This window comes from Rhinolophus ferrumequinum, chromosome 22 (assembly GCF_004115265.2).
Source record: "Rhinolophus ferrumequinum isolate MPI-CBG mRhiFer1 chromosome 22, mRhiFer1_v1.p, whole genome shotgun sequence".
NCBI classification, from domain to species: domain Eukaryota; kingdom Metazoa; phylum Chordata; class Mammalia; order Chiroptera; family Rhinolophidae; genus Rhinolophus; species Rhinolophus ferrumequinum.
Window position 1 is genome coordinate 36,005,255 of NC_046305.1, and position 10,074 is coordinate 36,015,328.

The 10,074-nt window shown below is 47.6% G+C and overlaps 1 protein-coding gene and 1 pseudogene across 6 annotated transcripts; one reads left to right on the forward strand and one right to left on the reverse strand.

Annotated features, from left to right (window-relative positions):
- On the reverse strand, positions 1-834 carry LOC117014376 (translationally-controlled tumor protein-like; annotated as a pseudogene).
- Positions 835-3,403: 2,569 nt separating this feature from the next.
- GPR88 (G protein-coupled receptor 88) lies at positions 3,404-8,833 on the forward strand. 6 transcript variants are annotated; one of them, XR_004421708.1, is made up of 2 exons: positions 3,404-6,267; positions 6,379-8,833. XR_004421708.1 is itself a non-coding variant. In XM_033094089.1 (2 exons), the coding sequence occupies exon 2, from the start codon at positions 4,991-4,993 to the stop codon at positions 6,143-6,145; it is 1,155 nt and encodes a 384-aa protein (XP_032949980.1). In that variant the 5' UTR covers positions 3,404-4,559; positions 4,732-4,990; the 3' UTR covers positions 6,146-8,833. The 6 variants fall into 6 exon arrangements, 5 of the variants coding, with proteins under 5 accessions (XP_032949980.1, XP_032949982.1, XP_032949981.1 ...); XM_033094089.1 differs by having other exon boundaries at positions 3,404-4,559; positions 4,732-8,833; XM_033094091.1 differs by having other exon boundaries at positions 3,404-4,559; positions 4,918-8,833.
- Positions 8,834-10,074: the final 1,241 nt, after the last annotated feature.

Below are 10,074 nucleotides of genomic sequence, written 5' to 3' on the forward strand. Positions count from 1 at the left end.
TTAACATTTTTCCATTTCTAAACCACCCTTAAGGAAAATCATTTATGGGATCACATCATCCTCACAGTCTAACCGTGCCATCTGGAGTCATATATTCACCAATTAAGAACTTTTTGTTTTTTGTTTTTCCCTTCTTCTGCCTCCTCTACCCCTCTCTGGTTCAAGCTGTTGTTTCTCAGTCTAGTTGTGTAGGACACAGCTCCCTTGCCCATGCTGATATTATGAGCCTTGTGTTCCCCCTGAGGCAGTCAGTGGCGTCTGCCACTCACAGCAGTCCACAGCCGCTCTCAAGAGGCTGCCGGCCGCTCACAATGACTGCTGGCCACTCATGGCAGCACACAGCAGCCCACCATGGCTGTGGGCGGCAGCTCGCAGCAGCCCAGCTCCAGGGAGAGCTGTTGTTCACAATCTTAGCTGTAGAGGGCGCAGCTCACTGGCCTACGTGGGAATCGAACCGGCGACCCCAGAGTTAGCAGCACAGTGCTACAACCACCTGAGCTACCAGGCCTGAGCCACCAGGCCTGAGCCACCGGTCCTGAGCCACTGGGCAGGCCCAAGAAATGGTAGTTTTTTGAAATTAGCAAGGATGTGCTTGATTTGTTCCTCAGCCCCTCATCTCTGTTCTTCAAATTTCCCCTTGATTGATTTTATGTAATCCTTGAGGTACTTCTTGCAGGCTTCTTTTGTGAAGCTGGTTTCCTGCAAATGATGGTTCATGACAATATCAACACCAGTGACTACTGTGCTTTCAGTACCTTTGACCTGGGGGCCTTCTGTGGAGGAATTTCCACCAATGAACGAGTCATCAATGTCACCCTCTGTCCTACTGACCATCTTCCCCTCCACCTCCAGGCACAGCTCGTCTGTAATCTCCCGTATCTTGTAGATGTCGGAGAACATCTCATCATGGCTGAGGTCTGGGTAGATGATCATGATGGCGGCTGGGAGGAGACCACGCGGGGCTGGCTTAGCAGGAGCTGCAGTGCGATGCAGCAAGTGCGATGCAGCTTGCTCCGGGGGCAGGGGGAGCGGGTGGAAAAGCGACCCTGAGCTCTTAACCTCTCTGGCAGCATTTTGGGCTGGATAATTCTTTGTTGTTAGGGTCTGTCCTGTGCACTGCAAGATGTTAGCAGCATCCCTGGCCTCTACCCATGAGATGCCAGTGCCACTCTCCCACTCAAGTTGTGACAACCAAAAATGTCTCCAGACATTGCTAAATGTGCCCTGGGGGCAAAACAGCCCCCAGTTGAGAACCACACTCATGTACACTCCCTGACAGCACTGCCTAGTGAGCTGCTGTCACTGAGGGGAGGCTAGGAGCTACGCTGGGAGCCATTATTCCAAGATCTCACATACCCCAGGTAAAGGGCTTAGGACAGGACACACTACAGTTCCTTTCCAGTTTCCTGCTTCTCTAAATTCATGATTTCTAAAAGCTCTACCAGTGAGCTTTCTTGGAATGTAAATGCTTACATGCAGTTGAATCACTCCTAAATTTGGCTATAATACAACACAAAGCTGTTGTTCATTTGCAAACCATCTTCTACAGCCCAAACAGGCCCACACCGACGAGATTCTCAGTTGTGTTACCTCTGAGAGACCAAGATCTGACGAAAGAGAGCTGGAATGGGACTGTAGCCAGTCTCAGGGTTGTGCTTAGGGAGGCTGCTCTGCGGCTTGGCTGCCAGCAGACAGGAAAACGAGCAATCGGTCACTGCTGTCACTTACCCTTTGGTTTCCAGAAGTGTAGGAGACAGTTGCTATGTCATGTTTAGGTGGATTATGAAATTGAATACTAGGAAAGTCCACATTGGATCCTGTCAGGGTGGGTGGAGAGTTGTGGTGGGCGGGGCAAGGGGCGTTGTTAACAAAAGCTCTATTTAAAAATCATTTGGTGGCATAAAGTATGAGGATGTGGTTACATGAAGTTTTTAAAGCATTTTAGAAAAATCAGTAATAATCTTTGTTGTATAACTCTGATGGTGGTTGTATCTATTGAGAAGATCGTTAAGATGGAAATCTCCATCCCACCCATCAAAGGTTATACTAAGAGACCTATTTGGTCAACAAACATTTAAGTATTTACAATGTGTCAGGCACTCTGATCAAAAGGACAGCCTTGCCCTTGACTAGCTTACCGTCTGAAGAGGGAATAACCACAAGCCTGGCCTTGGCAGGGATATACTTAGGTGTTCTGGGGGCACATAGGCTGGACAACCCATAACGGGGATCAAGAAAGACTCCATGCAGGAGGTGAAGTCTGGGTCCAGGCCTGGCGATGAGAGGACTTAGCTGGGCTTAAGTGGGGGCAGATTGTGGAGGGGTAGCCAAGGGAATAGCATCCACTGAACAAATGGAGGTGCCCAGATGGGAGGCAGAGAAGAGACAGGCATGTGCATGAATGGCAAGTTCACATTGTGGCTGGAACGGAGGTGGAGGAGCGAGAGATGTGTGGACAAGTGAGGGTGTAAGAGATCATGTGGACTGTTCGAAGCCTTCTGCAGACCTCAACACCTTTGGAGGACCCATTAACACATCATATCAAACATATTAAAATGCATTCTGAGCCCATCTTAATTTATAAATGAAAATGAATTGCAGTTAACTATTTAATAGCATATTACTTTCTATTTTGAAGTTTTCTTTTTGTATTTTAGAGCCAGTAATTCTTTTTTTCAGATATCAAACGTTTTCAAAGGGTCTCGAAAAGCTGGTATGCTGTAGGCACCATGTTTATAGGGCCCAAATGATAACCATCGTGTTGTTTTAAACTTGCAGATATAAACCAGATAACTGTCTCTCCCTCCAACTTCCCACTGCCCAGTGTCCATTCTCTCCTTTTACCCACTCTTCCTGAATTTCAGAAGGGCAAGTAAGCACTCAGCTAGACTAGTCCCAGCTTTTCTTGCCACAAGGAGCAGCCACGTAACTAAAGTTTTGGTCCGTGGTGTGTGTACAGAAGTGACATGTGAAAATTTCAGGTCACATCCTTAAAAACAAAGCCAGTGGCCCCCACTTCCTTCTTCTTTGCCCATCTCTGTGGGCTGGGATGTGGATGTCGTGGTGGTGAAATGATGTCAACCAAGTAGAGAAGGACAACATCCTAGAGCAGTGGTTGTTAAACTTGGGCATGCATCAGTCACCTGGAGGTCTCATTAAAACACACGTTAAGCCCCATCACCAGAAATTCTGACTCAGTGGGTCTGAATCATTTCTAACAAGTTTCCATGTGATGCTGGTGCAGCTAGTCAGGGTCATTGAGTGGAAACTTATTTGACAGGACGAAAATGATCCATCATGGCCAGTTGGTGGATGCCCAGCTCACAACCCAGGGGTCTTGAAACCCCACCGAGCATTTTGCCATAATGCCGCATTACCATATTTCATATCGAGTTAAATTTTCAAATGAATGATTTTTCCCAGTGAAAAATGATTTATTAGGGGGAAGGGACGTGACTTTTATGCAAAATTTCCCACATGGAATTGTTCAATGAGTTCTTGCCTCAAAGAAGAGTCGAACATCAGACTGCAAACCTCTAAGATGAACCACAAGATAAAAAGTTCTGAAGTGAACAGTGATCGTTGTCATTTATGTCGTGGATTATTCAGGTTCCTTGCTTTCTGCTGACACTCACTTTTAACCATCTGATGGGTTCATTTTTATCCTCTAACCATTTCATTACTGAAACACAAACCAAACTCTGGAAAGGAATTTGGTAATGAGGAAAAAAACCGCAATTATGATTTAAATTGAGACTTGGGGATTTTCTGTGGATTACCCATGTCCCACCTTACCAAAGAAAAACATAAATTTTAATTAGAATATAAAGCAATTCTTTCTGAAAATGTGGGATGGAAGAGGTCACTCCTGGGTATTGGGAGTATATTTATCCCTCATAAAATCTTCACCCCAGAGTGTGTAAGACTGGGATGAAAGACATTGAAGGTATATTAAATTTTATTCTAGCATTGATGGGAGAAAAAGAAAAATGAAGCAGGGTGAAAAATAAAGTGATTGAGAGGGAGAGAGAAAAGACAAGGCAGAGAAACTTGTTAATTACAGGACTTTCTGAGCAAGATATTTTTCTTCCTTTCACAAGTTAGAAGCTATTGAATAATTCATGCTAAGCGGGGAAAGGCTGCCTTTTCCCCGGGTGATGTATAATATAACTGAGCAGGAAAGAGCTTAGAGTGGGTTCACCATATCAGCCACCCCTCTTGCTTCTGAGCACAGGGTGGGTGCTCTTCTCTGGAGCTCAGCTTCTGCTTTTGCAGCCAAGCATCCTTGCCTTCTGCCTGCCTGCCCGCCGTCTGGGATTGCAGCCCGCCACTTTCCTTTCCACAGCCCTGCTGCCAGCTGAGAAGTCTCCTGGCAGCTGCTGGTTTCTGCCTAGGACCATGTGTGTGGGTGCTGCCTGGGAGAAGTGGGCACTTGCTCCTGGCTCTGATCCCAGCTGAGTTTCTCCTGTTGATTTCGGGACCACAGATGCTGCTGCTGGAGGTATTTCCTGGCATCCCTCCCTCTGCTACCGCCAGCTTAGGACCGGCCCCAAAGTAAGGTACTCCCAAGCCCTTTCCCCTGGCATTTTTCCCAGCTGGGGCATCTCTGCTTTCTCCTGGAAAGTAGGGGCTCCATCTGGCAACATTCGTGTGTGTGTGTGTGTGTGTGTGTGTGTGTGTGTGTGTGTGTGTTTGGAGGAGAAGAGACTTCTTGATATTGCTCTGTTCTAGGGCTTCCCTGGTGCCTGCTGAATGCAAAGAGGCCTTTCCTGGAGACATTCCCGAGGCAGGCACCTGTCATCTGCCACCCCCGTTCTCCACGAGATCCCTCTCTCCCCCTCCCCCAGCCCATTCTTCTCCTTCAGCCTTTTGTGCCGGTGGCAGAAGGCTGAAGGGCTGTCTCTGCCCTCCCGGCAGGCAGGCGGGTGTCGGGATGGGCCGCGCTGCGAGGAGCCGACGCTAGCCAGCGAGGTGTGAAGAGTTGGCCAGAATGACCAACTCCTCCTCCACGTCGGCTTCCACCACCACCGGGGGGTCGCTGCTCCTGCTGTGCGAGGAAGAGGAGTCCTGGGCGGGCCGGCGAATCCCCGTGTCCCTCCTGTACTCGGGCCTGGCCATCGGGGGCACGCTGGCCAACGGCATGGTCATCTATCTCGTGTCGTCCTTCCGAAAGCTGCAGACCACCAGCAACGCCTTCATCGTGAACGGCTGCGCCGCGGACCTCAGCGTCTGCGCCCTCTGGATGCCGCAGGAGGCGGTGCTCGGGCTCCTGCCCGCTGGCTCCCCGGAGCCCCCCGGGGACTGGGATGGCGCCGCGGGCAGCTACCGCCTGCTGCGGGGCGGGCTGCTGGGCCTCGGGCTCACCGTGTCCCTGCTGTCCCACTGCCTCGTGGCCCTGAACCGCTACCTGCTCATCACCCGGGCGCCCGCCACCTACCAGGCGCTATACCAGCGACGCCATACGGCCGGCATGCTGGCGCTGTCCTGGGCGCTGGCCCTGGGCCTCGTGCTGCTGCTCCCGCCCTGGGCGCCGAGTCCCGGCGCAGCGCCCCCGCGCGTGCACTACCCCGCGCTGCTGGCGGCCGCGGCGCTGCTGGCGCAGACGGCGCTGCTGCTGCACTGCTACCTGGGCATCGTGCGCCGCGTGCGCGTCAGCGTCAAGCGGGTCAGCGTCCTCAACTTCCACCTGCTGCACCAGCTGCCCGGCTGCGCCGCCGCCGCCGCCGCCTTCCCCAGCGCCCCGCACGCGCCCGGCCCGGGGGGAGCCGCGCTCCCTGCGCCCGCCCAGCCCCTGCCGCCCGCGCTGCATCCGCGGCGGGCGCAGCGGCGTCTCAGCGGCCTGTCGGTGCTGCTGCTCTGCTGCGTCTTCCTGCTGGCCACGCAGCCGCTGGTGTGGGTGAGCCTGGCCAGCGGCTTCTCGCTGCCCGTACCCTGGGGTGTGCAGACGGCCAGCTGGCTCCTGTGCTGCGCCCTGTCCGCGCTCAACCCGCTGCTCTACACGTGGAGGAACGAGGAGTTCCGCCGCTCCGTACGCTCGGTCCTGCCGGGCGTCGGCGACGCGGCAGCCGCAGCTGTGGCCGCCACTGCCGTACCCGCCGTGTCCCAGGCGCAGCTGGGCACCCGCGCGGCTGGCCAGCACTGGTGACTCGGCCAGGACCCGAGGGAGGCAGAGTCCCGGCTTCCAACGCCCTTGGTCACCATCGCCTCCTGCCCTTGTAAAGTATCTCCTGCCTGGACGAAGACTCCTGCGCAAAGATCAGTAAACTGGTGCGAAGATTTCACCTTCGACCCCAGGGGGATACCTGAATCAGGGTCTCTCCCTAAATGAAGTCGTTTTGAACGGCCACCTGATTTTTACCCTTTGTTTCTGTGTTTTAGAGAAATCCTGAAGTCAAAACACCGCAGACTTCTAGAACTTGCAAACTGACATTTTAAAAAGAACCAGTTAATTTATTTTGACACTGTTTTTGAAAAAGAACTTTGACGACGTGTTACCATTCCCACCTTCATCGTCTTGTAACATACATGAAAGCGCCTCGAGTGTGCATGAGCCAAAGGAAATACTCTTGATGAAGAAAATAATATGTAAGAAGTATTTTAGAAAGTAACCTATGTTTGAGGATGCTTCTGTTATAATTTACCCTGTGTATAGTTAGTCACCTGAAGAATGAAGCCACAGATGTGCACACTAGTAATGAGTTGCCATGAAGCCTCAGGCCCTTTATTTTTACACGGGTGTTTATAAAGTAAAATTAATCCTGAATGAGATAGAATCTTAGCCAGTGAGAAACAATACAAAACAGATTTATTATTTTATACTCCTTTTTGCACTTCTAAGACTGTTGAATGGCATTGAGTGTTAAAATGAAAATTTTCCGTCTTGCTGATTGATGTTCTGAGCCAACAATGGAATTTTGAAAACAAGAGGGTTACCTCTTTTAGGTACCAGATTCACATGTTCTATAGCATGCACACTTGTTGCTACCCTCATTTTGTAACCCATTTACTTGCCTTATGAGTGTGATTGCAGCTCTGTACTACAATGGTTGCTAAGGAGAATAAGTTCTGTTTTCTCTTTACTATTTAAAATATCTCAATGCACATGATATAATTAAACACTAATAATACCATGACTGCATACCTAATATTAGCTGCTATTGCATGCTCTTAGATGCTAGAACTTATTGGGCATGTGGTCTACTAAAGCAATACCCATTAGACAAGGACGTTTTACTTCTTCCAGGGACTGGAAGAAGTGGCCTTCCATTATTTGAAAAGAGACACAGAGAACCTCTGGCTACCTAAAGTTCTTGTCTTGACCCAATTTATGAGGAAATACCCGGTTGGGACTTTATCTTGCAAATGGAACCACAGTCAAGATGGATCAATAATATGGTTTGGCTCTACAAAGACTTCTGTGCTCTTTTAGGGTTTAGACAAGCCATGCATTAGAAAGCAGCACTGTTTTTATGTAGTTCATGTATATTACCATATTAACATTAATATTGTGTCTGTTACACAATATTATTTAACTCAGTTATATGTAACAAATAGTTCAAATGGGAATTTGTTCTAAAATGTATGATTTGAGGCTTGTCATTTTTATCTTTGGTTTACTAAATTTATTTAGAAATATTTGAAATGCAGTTGTGTAAAACCACTTTATAAATTAAAATGGGAAGAAATTTTAAATAAATGTCTATTAGCAGTCAGACTGCTAACTACATGAAATCTGGGGCTGAATAGCCTCAGTTAACTGTGTAATTGCTTTGTCACCCTCGTGGGCATTGTAAGCCAGAAGAGTGGGAACACTTGTGTATTTGAATAATTTTTGGAGTTGCAGGAAACTGACATCTCTGTAGTAAAACAAAGCAAAACAAATATGTTCATCACCAATAATAGATCAGCAGTCATTTTATTAATCTATCCCTTAGTGCATGCACCATTTTTCTCTTTCTAAGGTTTTATCTGTTCCCATTTTCCTTGATTCAAATAATTAAAGTTCAGACAATTGTTCTTCTGAGTTGTTTTCTTCTGTCTCTGCTCTTGCTTACCTCCTTGAGAACACTATACCAGATGACACTGTTGTAAAGCACTAGTGATGAAAGTACATTCCTTGTTCTGGCTTTATTTAATTTTACTTTGGTTTCTAAAATTATTTCCACCTTATGTAATTAATTAGTGTCCATATGCCATCATTAAAAAGAAGTAGGTATAATTTCCTTTCTGTAAGCATCATTCACAAGGAAAATGGGCTGCAACAACAACAGAGCTGCAGATTTTTCTTTTGGGAGAGTCCAGGGGCACTTTTCTAAATCTCTATCAAAAAGGTCTTCTTTTAATTAGGTCTTTCTCCTTGTTTCTCACTGTGGATGCTGCAAACGATTTCTTCCAATGTTCCTGTAAATGTTTGCCACACATATAAACTTAGCTTTTCACGTACCTGTTATCTTGCAATGTTTCTGGCTAACACTGAGAACCATCTCATGCTGGCTCAATGCCATATGGAAGACCTACTGTAGGTTATATTTACTGGTAATTAACTCCACAGGACTGATGCACTTTTAGTTTCAAAGTAGCAGTGATGTGTCCAAAAATGCCTTTCTAGGGCACTAATTGGGAATGTTGGAGTTACTGTTTTTACAAATTAAGTTAATGGAGATTGGGTTCTTATTTAAATGAAACCAGATATTATCCACTCAGGAATAAAAAAACCTAATTGTTGCCCTACTTTGCCTTTCTACTTTTATTTGTTAGATATATGCCTGTTAAGACATATAGCAACATCCTCCACCCCTTGCATTTTAATGGCTAAATTCTAGTATGTAATAGGTACCACCCCTAGAACTTCTCTCCTTCCAAAATGAAACATGTGCATAAATAAAAATGCTGTTTTGTACAGAGGCATCCATAAGTGGTTTCTGTTTTAAACACTATAGGGAGATTTCCAAGGTCAGACAGGTTTCCCTATGTCTCAGATTTAGGGAGAAAGTTTTCTACAATGGAGACATTGTTCTTTTCAGGAGAACCCAGTGGGAGGAGAGAGTGGAGCTGAGGGAGGGGGAAGGGACTCTCTCTTTAACTTCCGGATAGAGAAAACCATTGAAAAGATCTGCTCACCAAGGAAATGTTGGTTTGCTTTGACCTCATGGTTCAGTGTAACCCTGCTCCTTTGATGACTTGATGATGAGCATATTGGCCACTTAATTGTTTCAAGTGTAACCTTTATTCTGTTCTCCCAGGGACTCAGACAGGGCTCACCTAACTCTTTCTCAGTCTTATGAGCTAACTTGACAAAGGGCATCAATGACTTAATTTAAATTCCAAAACATTGAGAAATACTATAGATGTCCCTTACTTGCAGACATTTTCAAATATTTATGGGTAATGAGGCAAGTGTGGAGCTCCAGATGGGAGGTCTTGGTCTGCAGGAAAAAGGGGGTGGAGGGAGGCCCTTTATATCCACCCCCTACTTTCCTTTTTAGTACTTTGAGGGGCCTTGCACATATGTGTGTGGATTCAGCCCCCAGGTCCAAGCTCTGCCCACACCCACCTCTTGCCCACCTTGAGGATATATTGGTGCACATGCAGGGGTCACAGCATGCCCTGGGAGTGGCCTTGAGCCATTTGGGTAGGGAATGCCTAGGTTCCTGGCACCAGCACCTGTTGAGGAAGGTACAGGCTCTGGGTGGGCACATTTCCTTGGGACTCCTCACCCTGTGGGGAGGGGAGTGGCCAGAGGAAGGTGGGAGCAGACCTTTCAAAGCATGAGACCCAGATTGGGACTCCAGTTTCTCGAGTCTAAGGGCCATACTGCTTTCATATAGGTCCTTCCCAAGAAGACCTATATCCTCTCCTTGCTCCTCCCACCTGCAGGGACTCCTTAAACAGGTGCCAAACGTAGGGTTTCCCCAGCTACTTAATCTCATCAGGCCTAATTCAATAGGTAAGAAGGATGGTGAGGAGAGAACGGAAAGGGTGTAGATGAAACAAAGTAGGTCAGATGTGGAAGGGGCATGATGGGTACGTGGGTTGCTTCGCACGGTTTTACTTACTTATATGTGTCTTTGAATA

Coding starts and splice junctions, on each gene's coding strand:
- GPR88 (XM_033094089.1), top strand. CDS start 4,991: ATGACCAACTCCTCCTCCACGTCGGCTTCCACCACCACCGGGGGGTCG.